General features: G+C 42.1%; 1 protein-coding gene across 3 annotated transcripts in view; it reads right to left on the reverse strand.

Annotated features, from left to right (window-relative positions):
• CSNK2A2 (casein kinase 2 alpha 2) overlaps positions 1-21677 on the reverse strand; it is a 39816-nt gene extending 18139 nt beyond the window's left edge. For 2 of the 3 annotated variants that reach the window (XM_074198919.1, XM_074198925.1), the window contains exons 1-4: positions 21538-21677; positions 20993-21104; positions 12151-12252; positions 9989-10039 (exon numbers count right to left, since the gene is read on the reverse strand). In XM_074198919.1, coding sequence (XP_074055020.1) covers positions 9989-10039; positions 12151-12252; positions 20993-21104; positions 21538-21641 — 369 coding nt within the window. In that variant the 5' untranslated portion in view covers positions 21642-21677. The remainder of the gene's footprint in view (positions 1-9988; positions 10040-12150; positions 12253-20992; positions 21105-21537) is intronic. The other variant, XM_074198935.1, reaches the window with a different exon arrangement.
• Positions 21678-22682: the final 1005 nt, after the last annotated feature.

Genomic DNA, 22682 nt, shown 5'->3' on the forward strand with positions numbered 1-22682 from the left:
ATTACAGGTAATACACCAGACACTCTTCTGCCTATAATAGAAAATAAATTGATTCCAGATTACCAATGGAAATATTAGTCTCTTAAAGGCTGGGAGAGACCAAAGAAGCATTTAGATTCAATTTGGTCTAGTCACCACATCACCCCTTATGATTCCCACCTCTGGGTAGGTTATTCTTCCTGTTTAGGCCTTTCCTTGCCCCTCCCACAAACCCAATCATCAAGACCTATCTCCCATCTCAATTTCCCAGATATTTTTCTCCCTTCACTTTGCTTGCTAAAGCACTTACTTAATGCCTGAGGTATCTCAAACTTGGCACATAATATATTTTGATTTTTTTCATGTGTATCATGTTAGAGGAGGGAAAAGGCCTTCTTCCTTTTGTCCCCCAGGGTCTTGTATATCTCAGTATGGTTTCATGTCATTGCCTTGCTGATTCTCTTCCAGTCTGTCTGGGCAATCCTTGGTGCCTCTGGTGAATGTGAGGGTCCCAAGTGCTCTCTAAATTCTTTACCTCTACTATTTTGCTTGATAATCTCATTGGCTCCCATGGATTCTCTACACAGAATGATTCCCAAATCTATTAATCTAGCTCTAACCTCTCTCCTAAGCTCCAGGCTTGGAACACTGGTTATTTTGAATCAGATGTCCTATAGAAGTCTTAAGCTGAAGACATTCTCTTTTCCCTTAACCCTTTCCCCCCTTCCTAACTTTCCCTTGAGTTCCCTAGGTTATTCTCAATTGCCCATTCTCTCTCTCCACTTTATATCCAATATCTTTAGTCCTCTTTAAGATCAAAAGAAATGTAGTGAACTGGGAAACAATCTTTACAACTAGTATTTCTTTCTTTTTCTTTTTTTTTTTAAAGGTTTTTCCAAGGCAAATGGGGTTAAGTGGCTTGCCCAAGGCCCAAGGTAATTATTAAGTGTCTGAGACTGGACTTGAACCCAGGTACTCCTGACTCCAGGGTGCTTTATCCACTACACCACCTAGCCACCCCAACAACTAGTATTTCTAACAAAGGACTCATTTCTAAAATATACAGAGAACTGAGTCAAATTAAAAAAAAATCCATTCCCCTAATGACAAATGGTCAAAGGATACACAAAGGCAATTTACAGATGAGGAGATCAAAGTGATTCATAGTCATATGAAAAACTGTTCTAAATCATTACTTATTAGAGAAATGCAAATTGAAGTATCTCTTCAGTACCACCTCACACCTCTCAAATGAACCAACATGACCAGAAAGGACAATGATCACTGTTTTTTTTTGGGGGGGTTTTTTTTTTGCAAGGCAATGTGGTTAAGTGGCTTGCTCAAGATAACATAGCTAGGTAATTATTAAGTGTCTGAGGCCAGATTTAAACTCAGGTAGTCCTGACTTCAGGGCCAGTGCTCTATCCACTGCGTGACCTAACTGTTCAACAATGATCATTGTTGGAAGGGTTGAGGGTAATCTACACTAATACATTGTTGGTGGAGCTGTGAACTCATCCAACCTTTCTGGAGAGTCATCTGGAACTATGCCCAAAGGGCAACAAAAATGTGCATACCCTTTGATCCAGCAATACCACTACTGGGCCTATACTCTGAAGATGGAACAGGGTAAAAACATCACTTGTACAAAAATATTCATAGCAGCCCTGTTTGGTGACAAAGAATTGGAAATTAAGTAAATGTCCTTCAACTGGGGAATGGCTTAGCAAACTGTGGTATATGTATGTAATGGAACACTACTGTTCTATCAGAAACCAGGAGGGACAGGAATTCAGGGAAGCCTGGAGGGATTTGCATGAACTGATGCTGAGTGAGATGCGCAGAACCAGAAAAACACTGTACACCCTAAAAGCAACATGGGGGGGGATGATCAACCTTGATGGACTTGCTCATTCCATCAGTGCAACTATCAGGGACAATTTGGGGCTGTCTGCAATGGAGAATACCACCTGTATCCAAAGAAAGAACTGAGAAGTTTGAACAAAGACCAAGGACTATTACCTTTAATTTAGGGGAAAAAACCTGATATCTTATTGTCTGATCTTGCTATCTCTTATACTTTATGTTTCTACCTTGAGGATATGATTTCTCTCTCATCACATTCAATTTGGATAAATGTATACCATGGGAACAAGGTAAAGACTGGCAAACTGCCTTCTGTGGGGGGTGGGGGGGGAGGGAAGTAAGATCAGGGAAAAATTGTATAACCCAAAATAAATAAAATCTTAAAAAATAAATCAAAAGAAAGATAGACCTGAATATCCCCAAAATACATCCAACATAAATGTTATTGAACTTTAAAAATAAAAAGTCTTCTTTAAGTCCATCTCTATCACCATATCCCTCTACCACCTCTGGTGCAGACCTTCCATCACCTCATTTCTGGACTACAGGAAATACAATGGCCTGCTAGGGGGAGTGGGGGAGTAGGGGTCCTACCTCTCCCATCCAGGTGATCCCTTAGTTCAGCATCCCTCAGGATGCTGACCTTCCTGAAGCCCAGGTCTGACTGCTTCCCACCTATTCAATAACTCCTTATTTTCCAGATCAAGCCCTTCATCAGCTGTCCAGCATGCTCCTACCTTCCCAGCCTTTTACACCTTAATCCCTCGATGTACTGGGCAATATGTTTTAATTGGCTCCTTTCCAAGCCTGGGACTCTCTCCTTCATCTCCATCTCATGGTTTCTCTAACAGGCCCATTAAAAATCCATCTTTTGCCAGTTGGCCTTAACCGTTCCCCCTACTACTAATATTAATTTTGACCATTCTACATCCATCCATCAATGTCTGCATGGTGTAGTTCTCAGTAGAATGAGGGCTCCCTGAGAATGGAAATGACTTTTGCCTTTCTTTGCATCCCCATCACTTAGCAGAAGGTCTGACAAGAAGTACAAACTTAATAAATATTAGCTTATGATAGTTGAGTCATTGTTCAGTGGATCAACAGAAAGAATAGCATTCTGTTCCATGACTAAAACTACGTAAGAGAAGGAAACTGCTTTTTATTTTTAGATCTAAGAAATTCATTTAAAGAGATGAATAAAGATAAGAATGAAGGTGAAAAATACCTACTGTGCAGACTGTGATGTACTTGAGTACATACATATAGGACAGACACTGTAGTTGTACAAATGGGTCTCAAATTGAGGACAGTGAGCAGTATTGTTTCTGAGGAAATTGCACTAGCTGGGCCCCAATAAAAACTTATTTTGGGGGGCAGCTAGGCGGCACAGTGGATAAAGCACTGGCCCTGGAGTCAGGAGTACCTGGGTTCAAATCCAGGCTCAGACACTTAATAATTACCTAGCCGTGTGGCCTTGGGCAAGCCACTTAACCCCATCTGCCTTGCAAAAAACCTAAAAACAAACAAACAAAAAAAACTTATTCTGGGGGGGAAAGCAATTGGGTTAAGTGACTTGCTCAAGGTCACCAGCTAGTAAGTCTTTGAACTCAGGTCCTCCTAACTCCAGGACTAGTGCTCTATCTACTGTACCACCTAGTTTGCCTTACCAAAAAAAAAACAAAACAAAACAAAACCTAAAAAAAAAAAAAGAATTCAATGAATGACTTTGGGGCAGCTAGGTGGCGTAGTGGATAAAGCACTGGCCTTGAAGTCAGGAATACCTGGGTTCAAATCCAGTCTCAGATACTTAATAATTACCTAGCTGTGTGGCCTTGGGCAAGTCACTTAACCCCATTTGCCTTGCCCCCCAAAAAAGTATACAGGATGAGACTGTGAGAGTAGGTTATAATCTCTACTACCAGAGGGTATAGCCATACGGAAGAGTTTAGTAGCCCAATTTTACAAATCAAATGTAAGGCAAAATGTTTAATGGCCACTCCAAACAATAAAATAAAAATACAATACAACATAATGTTAACTTGTGCTTTCCTAAGTCATTTATGTCTGACAAAGGAATCTATTTCTATTTGACTTTGAACCACTGATCAAATGGACTATGCTGATCAAAAGTCTTTTAAATTCCATCAAGATATATATTTAGTAAAACCAGGGACTGACATTTTCTGAGTCAAGAGTTTACATTTTAATTTTAATTTTGTAATGGCCACATTATGTAATTGTTATCTACCTTTCTTGGAAAATAAGAGTCAAGTCTTGCATCTACATCATAAGTGACTAAATAACTCCAGAGTAAGTTAAATGGCCACATGTCTGAAAACATTCAGCAGTTCTTTTTTCTAAATGCTTAAAACTTTCTTTGAAATTTAATCACTGATCTAGTTTGCCTAAGGATTTGAGGGAAAGACACACTTCACTCAGCAAATCAGCCCTACAATTTATTTCTATCAAAACAAAAGTTGTAATGAAAGACTAGTGAGAATTCACATATATATAAGCCATAAAGGCAGCCCTGATTCTCAGCCTTTTCATGGGCCTGGGCTCCAGTGAGTGCTGTGAGGGAACCTTTATAAACACAGAACAAAAGGAGCAGAAACAATGGCAAAGCTGAGATTTCTAATGGCAAAGGTTTCTGTCCCAAGCGAAATATGTTTATTCTTCCTGAAGGGTGTTACCAAAGAGGAAGAATATAAAAAAGGGTATAAAATGAGATATATTTCCTATGCAAATGTAAGTTGCTCTTGCCCATTTCCTTGGAAAGTATGGGAAAAGAACAAATTAGAGCAATATATTAGTCCAAATAAAGGCCATACCTCTCCCCCTTAAATCTAGGTTGTATAAAATATGATTGTGATGATCAACATGATTTTGATACTGAAAATGTGATACTGCTGCCAGATCAAAACAAGATAACAATTATGAAAATAGAAAGAAGTTAGAATTTAAAAATAGAACTTTATTTGAAGGGAAAAAAATCCAAAAGAAAATTCTTGCATGTTAGTTTTGAATTTTTCAAAGGATACCCATCCATCACCTATCAAAGAAGCATCATTAGAAGCTTAGACCCACACAATCTAACAAATAATTGCTGAAGGAGTGAGAACAAGGGACAGGAGTACTAAGATCAGAATCTTTTCATCCAATTGTCTTTCAATCAGTTTCTAGCTATGTCTAGAATGGAAGGGTGAGATGGGAGAGAGAACAATGGGGACAGAATAAGAGTGGTCTCTTACTTAGAGGCTTCCTCCTCTATGAGAAAAAAAGGAAGGGGTATGTGCAACTGTAGTTGACTTCTTAGGGTCTCTTCAGTTTTCACTAGAAGTTCATACTGAGATTCAGTAGTCCTCACAGCCCCATGATGCAGGAAGAACATGTATCATCTAAATTTTACATATGAGGAAACTGAGGCTTAGCCATTCAATGACTTGCCAATGGTAGAATTAAGCCTCTGGGGCAGAATTCACATGCTGCCATCCAGACTCTCAGCGCAACCCTCTGCTTCCTAGGCCACCACATCTGACTTAAACACCCAAATGTGCAACCCAGAGCTGTTCTGTATTTCCAACTATTATCAAACACTGGCTTTCCGATACCAGGCTTGTTTCAAAGGCGTACTGACACCAGGGCCTCCCTGCAAATCTCCATTTGATCCATAGACTCATACTCAGGAGGCTCCTTAATTCAGAACGGCAAGCCCACAACAACCAAGGAGCAAACACCAAGTTTTTTAAGTGTCTCTCTCAGTCATGGGTTAACTGTCCATTCGATGGTAAACACAGAAATATCACAAAACCCCACATACTAAAGTTGAAGCTCTGCATCTGTCTGTTTCTCTCACAAGTGCATACAGATACAGAGACATACACCCACATGCAATGGGCCTGGGGAAGGGAATTAGAATTTAAAAGAATTGCAGCTGGAATAGTTATGCAATCAAGCAGTCCATCTGCAATCCAAAGAACCAAATTAATTCCCAGGTCAATAATTCTAACTTAAGGAAGCTTAACAAAATCTAATTTCAGCAGTATTAGAAACATTATTGTCCATCTCTTAAGTCTTCAACCGTGTTTTAAGAACCTTAATTTGAAATGTTTCTTGGTCCTACTGACATCTTAAGAAACTTTAGATTCCATAACTTGGAATATGCTGACCATGTTCTTGGAGTTTAATTAGTTAATATAAAATTCAAACAAATCAAATTTGCTATAATAGCCTAAAAATATTACTCTTTTCCTTAAAATCCTTTAAGAGAATCACAGGAGTGACACCAAAACTATCTTGAAAACTATTGTTTATTACTTCATTTTACACTTTGAGTATGTATAATACATACAATAATAAAGTACACTTTATTTCTATCTTGCTAGCTTATCTTCACACTACAGCACATAAAAGATCTGATCAGGATGTAAAACTAGTTTACTCTAGGTACTAGCAACAGAAGCATCAACACCATGTATTTCAGTGGGGCCGTTATATACTCTGTTATCCTGATGGTGAAGTACACTCACACATCCAAATGAAAGCTTTCCTTGTTTTATTTTATGTTCATTTCCTCTTGTCCAATTTTCCAAAGATGGAAAACAACTGACCAATATTCCCATAAAAACCATAAAACTTCATAAAAACTCTTCTCATACCTAAAAATGATAAAAAAAATCACTTTCTCTTCTCAAAACTATTAACTCCAAATCCCTGATATTTTTATTCCTTATTGCTTATTTTTTGAGTCTGCCTAAGTGTCTTTATACTTTGAAGAAAAGTTGTTTGAAAAAAACAAGATTTAATCTAAAAATTATAAAATCTAATAATGATAAAAAGTGGGCCGCACCCATTTAAATTAACATTCCAATAATACTGCTAACTTACCTTCCTATTCAATGTCCCAGAGATGCTGGCACTGCCTAACCTTCAGTTCTTTCACTTCTACAATTCTATGCTCAAGCCAAACTATCTCATGTTTTAATTATTGACTTTTATTCCTATCATGTGTTTTTCCTAATTTTATGCAGCATTTGTTGGACAGTTTCTTTAAACTGGTTTTTAGTTTTGAAGTCCACCTAAGAGCATTAAGAACATAGTGTAACAGTGGTCTCTGCAAATTGTGGGACCACCTGATTATTTCCCTTTCAGCTGACAGTGAACCACTGGTAGCTTAAGCGAGTTTTACATTTTTTTTTTAGGTTTTTGCAAGGCAAATGGTGTTAAGTGGCTTGCCCAAGACCACACAGCTAGGTAAATATTAAGTGTCTGAGACCGGATTTGAACCCAGGTACTCCTGACTCCAGGACTGGTGCTTTATCCACTGCGCCACCTAGCCGCCCTATGAGTTTTTACATTTAAAGATGAAAGAGAAAGTAGACAAATTAGATGCTTGGTTAAGAGATAGCCAGAACAAATGAAATCAGTCTGCCATGATTTGCTCTCACAAATCTATCTCTACAACTTAGTATTTTAGTTTTCTAGGTGATGAAACATTGACTGATGACTTATTTTAACAATTTCCCAGGTACTGATGTTAAACTATGAGTTGTCATTTCAGTGTAAGGATATCCAAGTCAGGTACTAGGCAGAATTAACACTAAAGAACAAATCTGAAAACGCTTCTAATAACCAAAATGCTAAATTATAATTAGATCATAATGTTCTCAAATGATGTGAATCTTTAGCCCTGTTTTCTTCATCAAAACCAACTTAACCCTACTGAAATTATTCTGTTTAACTCTGATCTGAGGAAGGAAGAAGGAAGGAAAAAAAAATTTACTGCTTCACACTAAAGGTAAAGAGATCCTGGAGAATTCTAGGTCTATAGTTTGTCTTCTGTTATGAGAATTTTATGAAAATTCATACCATCCAGAAAATTGTCCATATGTGTTAGAAGACTTCAGTAATTATGAAAGAGCAAGGTGATTGATTCTCGAGTCACAAAATTCTGAAGTGCACAATTCATGTGCCATATGAACAAGATCTCATCAAGAAGCCACATACAGTTGTTTGTGGCATCTTAATCCTGGAAGACTGTGCTTCAAAGCTCCTGTTTTTGCCCACCTTTTAAATGTTTCAATAAATGACTTAGTATCATTAAAGGAATTATATACAATGAATGGGACCCAAAATTTAATGGGTTAAGAAGGGTCTAGATTATTTTTGGGAAATCATGTAACATTTATTGACCCCAAGCTTCTCCCTGAAAAAAAAAAAGACTTATTTTTGAGATAAACATTTTTCCAGTCTAGGAGTAAATGGAATACCACAATTCCTAAAGACTTATGGTTGCAAGTTAATAAGAGGTATTTTGACTTTTCAATGATGCACATTAAGCAAACTGCAACATAGTAGATCAAAGCATTATTCAGGAAGTGTAAAGGCTCTCATCTAAGAGACTGAGAACTAGAAAAGGAGGAGGGCTAGTCCTGGAACAAGAGGAAAAGCCAAGTATAACTGATGGCTAGCCCACCAGGAAATGTTTCCACTAGGTCAGATGAAAGCCTTCTGTGCAGATATGGGTGATGACGATGGTGTGGCCAGGCTGGATCTCCCCAAATCCAGCATTCACTTACTTAATGGGACTCAAAAGGCTCTTGAAGGCCAGGCTCAATAGATCTAAAACATCCAGAAACCTGGGTATCTCATGCTATACATTGTGGCTAATCATGAATCAGTAAGAATACTCTAAGGTTTCTCTAAGGGAAGAAAGGGGAAGGGGCAAGCAGAGATCTCGTTATTTTGGAGGTATTGTTCACTACTGAATGTTTCACATTTTAAAAAAGCCATCTTAAATGGAAAAACTGGTTATATCTGGAAAAAGATGCATTGCATATTATGTGAAATTTGCCAACAGGCTAATATGTGGGTCTTCTTCCTTGCTTTTTGTAATTGTTAACCTAACTCTTATAGAGACAACTATTCTAAGGAAAATTCAATGTAAGGAAGAAATCATTTTATTCTCCCCAGAAATCAACGTTCTCAATAAATACCATTTTTTTCAACTGTTGATCCATTATTAATCCCCTTTCAATAACAGCAACCACAACAAAACAGAATTTTCATATTCACTGATATAGGGTTAGCAGAATAAACTCTTTTTAATCACTTATGATTTTGCCATTTATCTCCAAAAACTGCCTTTTCTTTTCAAGATTAACCCAGGGCTCTACAAGATCTAGAGGTCTAGTCTACTCCAGACTTGTGATTTCAGGGGCTTTGGCAACAACACTAGTCAATGCACAGGAGCAAATTATATCTTACAGGTTCAAAGTTGCTTAGGGAACTGCTAGTTAAGTATGCATAAGAAGTAGGTCTTCTGATTCCTCTATGCCAAGTGGCCTCCATAATAGCTGATTAGACAAAGGGGCATCACAAAGAGGTGTGTGTGTGTGTGTGTGTGTGTGTGTGTGTGTGTGTTTGAGCTAGAACCTCCACTTTCTGCTCCAAACATACAACAGAAAGGTTTGGGAATTTAAATAAACCCCCCACACCAGCAATTTACAAGTTCCATAACTTCTAAAAGCTCGAAAACTATGGCCTTAAGGAAAATATACTCCACATACCTACCAATACATTAATAATTGCTTGAGTTTAATACATAATATATTCGTGCTAATCAAAAGAGCTCCATGTCTGTCCATGGTTATCAGCACTCCATACTAGCCCCACAGGATTTCTGTACAAATCATATCTATATCTATTAACAACTTGGCCAGAAATAGACAAACCATAGCAGAGGGATTATCTTAGGCTGAAGATACAGCAGAGCAGGCAGGGCTATATTAAGAGAGTGGGAGGATGAGAGTAATTTTTTGAAGGGCAATAACCCTTCTGACTTTTCTGCATCTTCTAACTGATCACTTAAAGGAATAATAAACTATTTCTAGTTTTATTTGCTATTCTGTGAAGATCTTAATCTGTTAGCCTGACAATACCTAAATGTGGTAATTCATCAATTTTATTGTTTCCCTCCATCACCAATTCCAGACTTTCCAGTACTTTCAACATTTGAGTTTAGGGATACCCAAAATAAATCCTGCTAAGTTGTAATACCTAAGAGATAACAAATGTATTTATACTAATACTTAGAAAGATATATATGCACACACACACACACACACACACACAATGTACTCACCTTAAAATCTGTATTATTGATGTATTCAAACACCAAAGCTGGAGTCTTTGACTGTAAGAGATAAAAGTGATTTTAAAAAATATATAAAGTTTGCTTTTGCTATATATTCCCAAGTTCCCACTTAGATTCAAAACCAAAATGTTTAGGAATCTCATTGAAGAATACATGCCATCACCCTCAGCTTAACAATTCTGATGAGAAACTGGGCTTAATTGGGCCAAAATGTGCTCAAGGCAAAGACATAGATGAGTGATTAATGAAACCTGCCTACTTTTCCTGATTATCAATAGGCTTGGCCCATTAGATTAGAAATTGCACTTCTCAGCATTACTACTTGGTGACCAGAAACGGTATTCTAAATGTTATATCTTGGCCTGTTCAGAGTTAAGTCAAAAAAGTTAAAGTTATTCTGGATTTTGACTAGACTGTGTTCAGTAAGCTAAAGCAAAAAATTATATCCTTGGTTGAGAGACACTAGATGGTGGACACCACTGGACTTCATATGGCACAAATGATGTGGTGATGAAAAGCGGCATATATAATACTTGTAAATGTTGTATTGTAGTTAATTAAACAAGTATTGAGAATCTTTGCATAAAATTTGGGGTGAAACCATGCCAAATCTATTGTCTAAATCCTATGTTCTTGTATTAGATTTGTTAATAAAAGAATGGTCAACTTAGGTCAAGTTATTTCTCAAATAAAAAGAAAAAAGCAGGTTACAGTTCAGAGAGGGAGAGAAGAAAAGAAAGCAGTCATGAAAAACTTTACAGCTAGTGTTTTAACTGAATAGAAATGGACAGTAGTAGCCTAGAGATCTTAACACCCTAGAAGTACAGACTAGGCCCAATCTGTTTTAGCCCTTAACTGACCCACCAGAACCATCTTTCTTAGGTACCCCAAGTGCAATGACCAAGAGTTTCCCTGAGTCAAGTCAAGCATGTGGGCTGGGCACTGAGGGAAAAGGGAATATCCCAAGGATCATTTACCTTCCTTCAGCTCATGCCAATGGCTCCTACCAAGGATGAAGGAGAAACAAATATACTCTTTAGCATTCTGTATATGGCTAAGAGCTACTAAGGTGTGTTCACAGGAAAAAAAATATAGCGAAGGATGGTTTGCTAAGAAAAAAGATGTCATTTAAATCCACATTGTAAGACATGGAACTGCTTTCATACATAACATCAGTAGGCACTGATCTTTGAGAAGTATTACAACTAGGGATTAATAGTAACCATTCTCTCAGGGAGACAGCTTTAATTCAACACTGCAGGACAAAAATCCCAGCTATACATTTGGTCATTTTAATTCTCTAAACTCCAAGAAGGCAGGTACAATATTTTAAATTAATCTCTGGATCTTCCTAACACCCAAGCACAGTGCTCTATACACAAGGAAGAATTCACAAATGTTTTCTGGACTGAATTAGCCCTATCTCAGGCCTTTAAGAAAAAAATGATCAGATTCTTTCTTAATTTGTTTAGTGCACATCGGAGATGAAGACTAGCAAATTTCTTCAAAGAAAATTTGGTTAATAGAGAAAAGGAGAAAGTAATCAGGGTTATCTGGGAGGGGGGGAAGAAAAGCCAAAAAAAAAAGAGGAAGAAATGAGATGAAAGAAAAGTGAGGGGGCTTCTTCAACCTGAAACAGTCAGTCAAAATAGCTAAGTTATTCCACTAAAGAAACTAATTCAGTTACATCAAATCTGAAAGTTAAAAAAAATCGGGGGGAATTTTCAGCAAGAATTTCAATTTCACCTGTAGAACATATAAACCCTGAAATATACGCACTATTTTTATAGTATTAAACCTTTAGTATGAAGTTCAGTGGTCTTATTTTCATTTGAAGGTGTTTTTAAAACCGCTAAGCTCTAGGGAATCCAAGAATTCCAAGAAAAATTAGTGGTAGGGGGCATTTTGAACTGCCACAATTCTTTTTGGATTAAAAAAAAATCATTCAACACCAGAAAACTATGATCAGCACCCTCCTTAAAGGGTATTTTTCACTACTGCAATGTTCTCTTTGGTTTGTAAAATAACTACCACAACAGCAGGTTGATGAGGGCACTAAATGAGGCAGAAGAAACTAGTCAGATAACAACCACAGTTTAAAAACATTTCACTAACCTATCATGGGACCCCAAAGCCCCTCAGGCACTTACCACCGGGTCTTTCACAGTGTCAATGAGCTTAATGATATTTGTTCCACCTCGAAGATTTTCCAGAATCTTAACCTCTCGTTTTATCTTCTTTTTCTTCACTGGCTTAAATACATAAGAGCAATTAGAAGTGAGACTCCTTTTGAAGTTAACTGTGGTTTACTTGTAAGCTATACAACTAGACTGTTCAACAAAATGTTTCTCTAAACTTCTAAAAGTAAGACAGGAGATTCAACAGCTTTGCCCATCAGAATGCTGAGTTTCCGTTCTAGGTCTTTGTAGTCTCGAGGAGCTCAGGTGCCAAAGATAGTTAAAACTCAGACTATTCAGGTCAATCTGCAGACTGATCTCCACTTCTTGTTTGTTTGCTAGACAGATAAGTTTCAACAGCAAAATTTGAACATTGCTACAGTTTGAACTAGCAGCTGTCCATCTTGTTGTCTCAGACACCCCCTCCCCACCAAGACTGAAACAAGGTAGGAAGACACCTGTTCTTGCACTGGTTTAGACATGAATATTGCATCTTCCAGCAAGGGGAGGCTAGTCTACTGCAATCCAATTTCAAACTTGGGTGAGTCTCAGCAGCTGGCTCCTATGGCCTTCAGATCTAGCATCTGAAGTCAGCAGCAGGCCTGATAAACTCTTACACTGGATCCCATTTCTAAAGAAACAGATGTTGGAGTAGCAAAAGAAGAGATCAGCTTTAAGCTTACACTGGACCCCATTTCTAAAGAAACAGGTGTTAGATCAACCCAAAAAAAAAAAAGATCAGCTTTTGCTGTGACACTGAAAAACTGCTTCACATTTAGGATTCAGCAGGAGGCTGCCAGCTGACTCAAACGGGGTTCAGAAGAAAAGCAACAACCTCTGCTACACTTCCCCTTAGGTGACTGACAGATAAGTTCTCCAAAACACATTAAACAGGACTACAGAGTGAAAAGCACACACCACAAGGAGGGGCACAGTCTCTAAATATGGCAAACAGAAAGTGATGCCAACTGGCTATCTGTCCACAAGGCAACAAAATGTAACTAAAATCGTCTGTTCAGGTGAACTTGGTACATACATATTTGCCAAAAAAGACAATCACCAATGAAATGTATCTCTGGTGCCCATGCTTTAGTTTATAGAGCTAGAGCTGAAAAGGACCTCAAAGACTATGCAGCCCACTCTCCTTCTGGCCCAGGCAAGTTCCAGGCCTAGCCATAGGTCAAACCAGGGATTAAGAATCTGAAGCCAAGTTGGAACCAGGCTCCCCAGCCTCCAGAGAGCTGGTACTCTTTCACTGCAGCCTGATGCCTTAGAGACTCTATGTCTCTATAGTTTATTAAATCAACAAATAAAATTCAGTCACACCCCCCCCTTCCCCCACTCCACTCACAGACAGAGGAACACCTGCCTCCAGGGATCAGGGTTTCAATGAAAATGAGCTCCTCCTTAGAAAGGCTGAGGCCCAATGATCTACAGAAAGGGGCCTTCCACCTATCAATTATTCAGTAAATGCTAACAAACAAGGCTTTTCAAAGGAAAGCAACTTGTGGAGTAGTCATCTGGCAGGAGAAAGCAGCAAGGAGCCCCCTAGAAATACAGCAAAGGAAAAAAAGGGTCTTTGCATCAACCTTGCCAGTCTATAATATCACTAAAGAAATATTATGCCAGTTGTAGGCAATGGTCCATTGGATGAGATACCTAAGCAAGGTCATCTCATACAAATAAAAAGATTATTTATAATGCAAACCAGATATTCTGAGGTATTCTTTGGAAAGTCCCTTCCAAACCCTCAAGGACTCCATTATTCCCTTAGTTAGGACAGCCACAGGACTCCTAGATGGCCCAGTTTAGAGGAACACAAATGGTCCCTTCTGTCTCTGGTGTGAATAAAACTTATTCACGTGTTAGGAATTTCACTTTCAAATACTATCCTGGCAGGTGGTGATGGCAGCCCCTGCCTGGAAGGCTTGGGGTGCAAAGGCAGGCCTGCCTTTCCTTGGCTTTTGCCTCTTCCCTACACACTATGAAATGTCCTGTAGTCCAAACTAAAAGCCCCTCAAGCTCAAAGGCCATGTCTATTGAAAGGGCAGGCACCTAATTTTTGGCTTGAATTAACCTGAAACTCCATCTAATCTTTACTCAGCCCTTTCAACTTGGGAGATGTTCCAGTAGCTAAACCACAAATGAGCTCCTTGGGAATGCAACTTTAATTTTCCAAATGGAATTGGAGAGCATGACCATAGAAGTTAATGATTTTGCATTTCATTATTTTATAGAAGGTCTTGTAATGGAACAGAGGGAGCTATAAAATTACTTTCTTCAGCTCCAATGAAAAAGACCCTGATCTGATAAAGTACATATAGAAAAGCTGAATAATTTTGGTATTTTCTTAAGAGGTATGACTCAACAAACCAATATATATTCAAAACTGTCACTCAAATTTGAGACTATATACAAAGGTTTCCATAGCAATCTCCTATTTCCACCCCTGAGTTTTGGAAAATATTCTTATTTTAAGTTTTGTTACTCCATGTTTGATCTCAGCTCACAGAATTTGTTTACAAAGTCTGAACTAAATCAGTCTGGTAACTTTAAAATTCCACGAAGCTTTCACTTAAATTGTAAAGGATAAAATTAGAAATAGGTAACTCAAGTATCTAAATCTAAGAACTTGAAACACTGAATCTAACTTCGTAATTGGAAAATTCAGAACAAAATAAGCTCTTAAGAGCAATATGCTTAAAGAAAATATGACACAGTTTTAACTTTATGGAAAAACTCTGAGAATGAGGAGAACAAATATTTCCTTTTTGTATCACCTGTCTGCCCTAGAGTGTTACAAAGAAACATCAAATCCAAACACTTGGGCTAGAATCTAACAGCAGGTAGCCCAGGACAATACTACTCCTGCAGCTCTTAAATGAAAACTGAGACCTACAGCAACAAAACACAAATTTAATGACAGGTTATTAAAAAATGTAAAGGTTGAAATTCTTCAAGCAATCCTAAGTAATCATTACTGTCTGACAAATTTCAACCCATTGGATATGTTCAATTAGTTAAAACCTCCAACCGCACTTTGGTATCACTGCTGTCTCTAGGATAAGAGGGCCCTCCCAGGCCCAAAGGTGGTTCGGCCCCACTTTGTGTTCCAGTCTTCTGTCCTGGGATGTGACAAGTCAGTCATGCTCTGAGGCTGCCCAAGTTGTCTCCCACGTGGGGAGTGTGATGTCCTCAACACACCATCGATTCCCTGGTTTCCTCTAACAGGGAGTTGGGAGACTTGCCCCAGTAGTTTTTACCCTCCTTCTGGGCTCTCTTGAAATGACTTTGTATTCCTTGCTATATACTTTGTCTTTACTTGCTGGGCAGACATAGAGTCGCCCCCAGGGAGTGCTTCCTTTCCGAGCTTATAACCCCAACACCTATCCACGATCACGTGACACGCTATGGCTACCTCCAGAGAAGAACAATGATCTTGCACGCGTTGGAGTGCCTTGGCTGACGTGACCAGAGTCGACTAGTCTTCTCACAACTCCACTTCTGCCTATCCTAAGGGCACGTCCACAAGGAAGGCTGAGGAGCTGACTCAGGCCCTGTCGAACTCCAGCAGCCAAGGCACTTCAAACCAGTTGAATTACTTTTGCTATGAGCCGCTGATTACATCACCGAGGCACTCAATTCATCACAGGCAAGTGGGGAACACAACGGCGATTAGGATGAAGCCTAATTTCAGTTCATTGCACATTTGCTAATTGCATAACCCAACTAGTTAACACGAAGTCAGGACAGTTTGGGAATGACCAAAGACAAGTTTACTTTCACAAAATAAAATAAAATTTATTTTTGAAATCTGCACTAAAAAAAAAAAAAGCCAAAAGGATTACGATTTAACTTTATAAAGGTAATCCTGAACAAGTTAGGGAAGAGAAGGAGAACCAGGTGCCTCTGCTCCCCACAGGTCAAGGGAACCCTGGGCACAGATCCTCCTTTCTAAGACAAGGGACTTAGTTCAGACGAGCTCCCAAGTCTTTCCCACTATTCTGAGATGTCAGGTCTGACAGAATCAGCAAGAACCGCTCTAATAGGGGGCAGCTAGGTGGCATTGTGGATAGAGCCCCGGCCCTGGAGTCAGGGGGACCTGAGTTCAAATCTAAACTCCGACACTTAATAATGACCTAGCTGTGTGGCCTTGGGTAAGTCACTTAACCCCACTGCCTTAAATAAAAATAATTTTTTTTAAAAAAAGAACTACTCTAACTCCCAAAGGAATTAGCCAGGTAGAGTCAATCATTTTAAGAATCTAGACATACACCATAGTTCTTATGTGTGATTCCATATTCTGCCAAGTTGCAGCCATGAAATGTTTTTTAAAAATATCCAGGGCACCATCACTCTGAAGTCTTGACAAGGATAGTATTAGGAAGATGAGGCAATGTACAGTCTTAAAGAGTTGCCTGGAGAAAATGATTTTTTGAAAAAACGAGATTCCATAATAGATTCAAATAGATAGATTCTGAATATTTTGGGGGAGATAACTTTTGATCTATACAACTAGTTGCCTTTGTGAATAGAAAGAGATCAGGGAAAGTAAAAATAAGAGGAAAAGGACCCTGCAAGAGCTCAGAAAAGAGAAATGGTTTCAATTGGCCTCAAGAAGTCATGCATCCCTGTGCTCTACAGCCTCAGAGAGGGAGGGGGCTTCTAATCCTCTAGGAGGAGTCCCCTTGGATTCCTACCCTCTCTGCAAAAACTGTCCATGTGCTCAGCAAGCCAGGAGAAACATTAGTCAGCTAGCTGTTAACAATCAAGTATTTTTTAAAAAACATTCTCTTCCCAATATTCAGCAAAGACAATATCTTTGTCAATGTTCTGTGGGAAAACAATTCACATGGGTAGTGCTCAATACATTTCAATTAAATGAAATCCAGGGTACACATTTCCCATGACTCCTTTATGTATATCACCTCCCCCCATCTCTCTCATCAAACCCTTCTGGAATCTTCCTATGCTTTGTGGGTTGTAGAAACTTGTTGAGTTATTGATTTTTTAAAAATCATTCTCTCAAGTTTTGGTCCACACATCTTCACTAACTGATTAGGGGAGAAAGCAGTGATCTTTCATTCTAGCAGTTCCAAATCTTAATACTTGTTTAGGAGCTGCATGAGAAGACAACAGGTGAGAATTAAAACCAAAACCAAACTACACTTGTGATTTCACAAATGCATAGAGAGAACTCCTGGTGCAGAAATTCCAAAATCAGCACCTGTTTTTTTAGCAACTAAACAGTAGAGTCAAGTGGGCACAAGATGTCCTAAAAGCCCTACTCAGAGTCACAGGACATGTCCAGGGTGAGACTTCAATCCAGGTCATCTTGATGGAGGATGGACTTTGGAGGGCTAGACTAAGTTGAGTGTGAAAATCCTGAAGAAAATCCACTGATTCTGTTCATTATGACAGCTCCCATTTTATATGACACCCCAGTTTGAAAAGCACTTTATGTAATTATCTCATTTGATCCTATCTACTCTGAGGGAAATTGCTATCATTATTTTGCAGATAAGGAAACTGAGGGTAACAGGTCAAGTGACTTCACCCAGGGCCAGTCAATAAGCACTGATTAGGCACCTACACTGTACCATCTCTGGGCTAAGTGTCCCTGCCCTTAGGGAGGTCACAATGTAAAGAAGGAGACAAGAAAACACCAGCCAGCTAATGTCTAAGGCAGAATTTGAACACCGCTGCTTACTGATTATGCCTCTTAAAAAAAAAAAAAGACTAAGCAACACTGTCATTCACTCTCTGGATGACTTTGGGGAAATCCCTCTTCTCTAGGAATCAGTTTCCTCATGTGTAAAATGAGGGTTAGATTCCATGGCCTCTTGAGTTGCCTTCTAAAACTCTACAGTTCTCTTTACTTTAGAGAATACTGAAAAAGGTAGGTTCTTAAGGAGTTTACATATTATTTTATGCATCCCCCCCCTTGAAATGACAGCAGGATTAGCTTTTGACAGAACTCCCAATATTAAATGCAGTTAGTCATTTACATTAGGCTGAACTCTCTTCTAAAAAATTATCAGAAGGCACACCAAAAATGGAGAAGTGTCAATTATCCTTATCTAATGTTGTAGAACATTTCAAAAACAAAAATTTTAATATTTTCAAGTCATTTAAATCCACTTGACTCTAGCCTATTAGATGTACAATGAAAAATCACCAACTTCATTGTAGTTTCTCATCCCATGTGGGTATGTAAAGTATTGATTTGATTGGTATTCACAAGGGGAGGCAAGGTGATCCTGACCCCATGCTGATGAAAATGTGATTGTCAAGAGATTTTCACCCAAAGGACACTTTAGCTAATGTTCCCACCACCTACAACACCAGCTCCAAATCTGATACTGTCTTCAGTACCACTTACTGTTCTGCTCCAAGGTCTGGAAGCAAGAGACACTGTAGCTTGACAAACAAAGTAGTAGTTTTAGTAGACTAAAACCCAGCAAATCTCACTATACTGATTTCTTTCAGGTACACAAACAGTATCCTTTGGGAAATTTTTCCACTTGTAAAAATAGTGTGTACAATTTCCATCTCACTAAGCTGTTCTGAGAATGAACAGTCAAGTGTTAAGTTTTATTGGGGGGTGGGCATAACTTGTCCAGTGAAGCCACTACTCAGAATCACTGAGGTGTAACTTTTGAACAAAACTAATTTTAAAAATAAATATTCCTCATTTTGCAGGCAAAAAACAGTTATAATCAACTACTAGACTCTTCAAAATAGTCAAACTTATCATACCATATACATACTCTAATCAAGTTGCCATTTGTTTAAAACATTTTTGGAAACTAAAACAAGCTTTCTGAACAAATATCATCAATAGTAATGAAAATAATCAAAAAAGTATTTGGATCCCATTCAAATAAATAAGGGTGGGTGAGCAAGTTGGACAATAGTATTTTCGGGTGAAAAAAATCTTAAAAAAAAAGAGGTAGAAAAATGAGGATGACTTTTATCATGCTCATAGCTGGTTCTGGATGCAATTTCCAAGAGGAAGGAGTTTTTAATGTTTTGAGCACTGAGAGTATCTTTAGAAAAAACACCTATAATTCAAAAGATTATTTTTAAGAGGCTAACAATTACAAAAGATAGCACATTTAAAAAAAAATTCTTTGTGTTGGGCGGCTAGGTGGTGTAGTGGATAGAGCACTGGCCTTGGAGTCAGGAGTACCTGAGTTCAAATCCGGCCTCAGACACTTAATAATCACCTAGCCGTGTGGCCTTGGGCAAGCCACTTAACCCCACTGCCTTGCAAAAACTAAAAAAAAAAATTCTTTGTGTTACAGTTATCCATTGTGTTAACTGAGGAGTCAGCTCCCATCTATCATAGGCCCTCCTCCCTGTTCATGACAGAGCACACTTTCTTACTCCTCCAGCAGCAGGAGGGATCACTGTTGGGAAATTGTGACCCATTCCCTCAACACAAAGGAGAAAACTCAGGAAGACAAACAAGGATCAATGTTCTTAGATAGTATTAATACTATGTAAAATATTGAAAAAAATGTTAAGCCTTCTCCATTCTGCAAATCTACTCAAAATGCTACTAGACCAGGAAGGCACAGGTAACAGCCCAGCTCATTTCACTTAATTCCCTTTATTTTTCATAATTACTTGAATAAATCAAAACTGGCCTGCCATGAGGACCCAGAGATTCCAAGAATTTTTCTACTGTTCCCCTTAAACATCATTAGCAAGAGGCAGTTCCAAATACACCATCAACTTGGGAAATTTTTGCTTGTTATGGTTATGTCAGAGTTAACAAAAAGTTCCATGATTATAAGAGCAAGCCACTACATCCTACATTTAAAATGCCATACCCAAATTGTTATTTTTTTTGGGGGGAGGGGTTCTATTCTTTTATAGTATTGATTTCTACCAGAAAAACAGCTACCACAGAGGCCATACTGCATTCCAGAGGCCTCCTCCTTCTGTAGTCACTGTCAAGACTTATTCCAAATGAGTTCTTGTTGTACTTTTTCTGAGCAACTAGCAAATATCCCAACACACAAGATCATAACCTACCGGCACATCACCCCCACAGTCAAACCAACAAGTTAAGAGTTCTGTGGCATTCACTCCTCCTTCTGACATCACAGCACCATTCAACCTTTGAATCCATTTCAATGCCAGATGAAATTTCCTCTTACAAAGGATGGACATCTATCAAACGTGAGCACTGAGTATTGGTTCGAAGCAAACCTGGCCCCAAAAGATGGCCCAACAAATAAGGAAACTAGTTTCGGAGGGCAGGTCTATTGATTTGGTGACTATAAATTAAGTAATGGAATCCAGCATTTGAATCTAAATAAGTAACAGGTCCATTCCTAACACACTTGTGTCTGGATTTTATTGTCAAAACCACTCCCAGTTTGTCATTTTTTTTTGGTGGTGAATAGGAAATGGGATGGGAAAAGACTAATGGAGGCAGATTTTGGATGGAGAGCAAAGGTGAGTTCCTCTGCAGAATAAAACATCACTTCTTAGTCTGGAACGTGGCAGTAAATGGTTTCCTTTTGAACTAGAAAATGAAGATGACATTTGAGATAAACCTTTCAAACCTAGATGGGGATGTGGATAGAGCACTGGACCTGGAATTAGGAAGACTCAAGCTAGACTTCTGCCCCAGACACTCGCTAGCTATGTGACCCCGTGAGGGTCGCCTAAGCTCCGGGAGCCTCAATTTCCTCCTGCACTTTTGGGGGTGGTGAGGCTCGGATGAGAGGAGCCGGTCCACGGCTTCGCAAACCTTCAAGCTACGGTTCTCACCGTGGCAATCACCCGGGCACTGACTCACCTTGAGGATTTTGACCACCACTCTCTCATTGTTGGTGATGTTAATGGCCTCAAAGACTTCACTATACTTTCCCCGACCAAGTTTCCGAACCAGTTGGTAATCGTCCTGATTACTGTGAAGAGCAAGAAAGACGTCTGAGTGACGGTGGTTTGGCGCTCCCCGATCCAGGCGGCTCCGGGGCCGCGGGCTCTTCCCGGGCTCCCCCTAGCTTTGTCCCAAGCCCGGGTGTGCCGGCCCCGGCCGGGGAGGCAGCCGGGGCCCCTTCCGCGGGGGGCTGCCCGGCCCCGAGGGGCCCCCCGTACAACCCTGGCTCGAAGCCTCGGCTCCGGGGGGGGGTGGGCGCTGGGCTGGCTGGGGGCCACGGGCCGGGAGGGTGCAGGAGCCCCTGCTCTAACCGACCCCGAGGCCCCGAGGGGGGAAGGGGCCGGGCCCTCCGCCGCGGGCACGCAGGCCCCGGCGCCCGGGGCGGGGGGCGAGGCCGGGCCCCGGTCCGGCGGGGCCGGGCCTGCGGAGCACATGGGCCCGGGGCGCGGCGGCGGCTTTACCCCCAGCTCGGGACGTGCGCCTCGTAGTCCCAGTACTCGCGGCTCCTCAGGCTGTTCACCTCGGCGTACACCCGGGCCCTGCTCCCGGCGGCCGGGCCGGGCATGGCGGGCGGCGCCGGGCGGCCGCGGGGGGCGCGGGCCGGCGGGAGCGGCGGGCGGCGGCCGCGGGGCGCCGAGCGCAGGAGCCCCCGCAGCGGCGAGGCGGCGGCGGCGAGGACGGCGCAGGCGGGCGGCGGCGCCAGGCCGGGTCCGCGGGGGCGGGCGCGGGGGCCGCCGGGCCGTGCCGCCCCGGGCCGGCGGGCGGAGGGTGGGGCGGGCGGCGGGAGGGCGCTCGTGCCGCGGCCCGCGCTCCTCGGCGGCGGCCGCTCCGGCGGGGGGGGGGCGGCCGGGGCAGGGGCGGGAGGCGGCCGGGGACGCGCGGCGACGGCGGCCGCGGCGGCGGCGGAGGCCCAGGAGGCGGCGGCGGCGGCGGCGGAGGGAACCCGGAAAAGGGGCCGAGCTCGGCAGGAGGGGCCGCGGCCGCCCGCCCCGAGCCCGGCCCCGCCCACAGCGCCGCCTGCAGGCGGGGAGGACGCCGCGCGGCCGAGCCCCGCCGAGCCTGCGCCCCGCGGCCCGGGGGCGGGGGCGGGGCGGGCGCCCAGGGGCCCCGCCCCCACCTGCCCCCTCCCCGGACGCCCCGCCCCGCCGGCCCCCTCCCCGGATGCCCCGCCCCCGCCGGCCCCCTCCCCGGACGCCCCGCCCCGCCGGCCCCCTCCCCGGATGCCCCGCCCCCGCCGGCCCCCTCCCCGGACGCCCCGCCCCCGCCTGCCCCCCTCCTCGGGACGCCCCGCCCCCGCCTGACCCCTCCCCGGACGCCCCGCCCCCCGGCCCTCCCTGGCCCCGCCCCCGCCTGGCCCCCTCCTCGGGACGCCCCGCCCCCGCCTGACCCCCTCCTCGGGACGCCCCACCCCCCGGCCCCTCCCCGGACGCCCCGCCCCCCGGCCCTCCCTGGCCCCGCCCCCGCCTGGCCCCCTCCCCGGACGCCCCGCCCCCGCCTGACCCCCTCCTCGGGACGCCCCGCCCCCGCCTGACCCCTCCCCGGACGCCCCGCCCCCTGGCCCTCCCTGGCCCCGCCCCCTCCTGACCACCACCTCGGCACGCCCCGC

Source organism: Macrotis lagotis, chromosome 1, assembly GCF_037893015.1.
Source record: "Macrotis lagotis isolate mMagLag1 chromosome 1, bilby.v1.9.chrom.fasta, whole genome shotgun sequence".
NCBI classification, from domain to species: domain Eukaryota; kingdom Metazoa; phylum Chordata; class Mammalia; order Peramelemorphia; family Peramelidae; genus Macrotis; species Macrotis lagotis.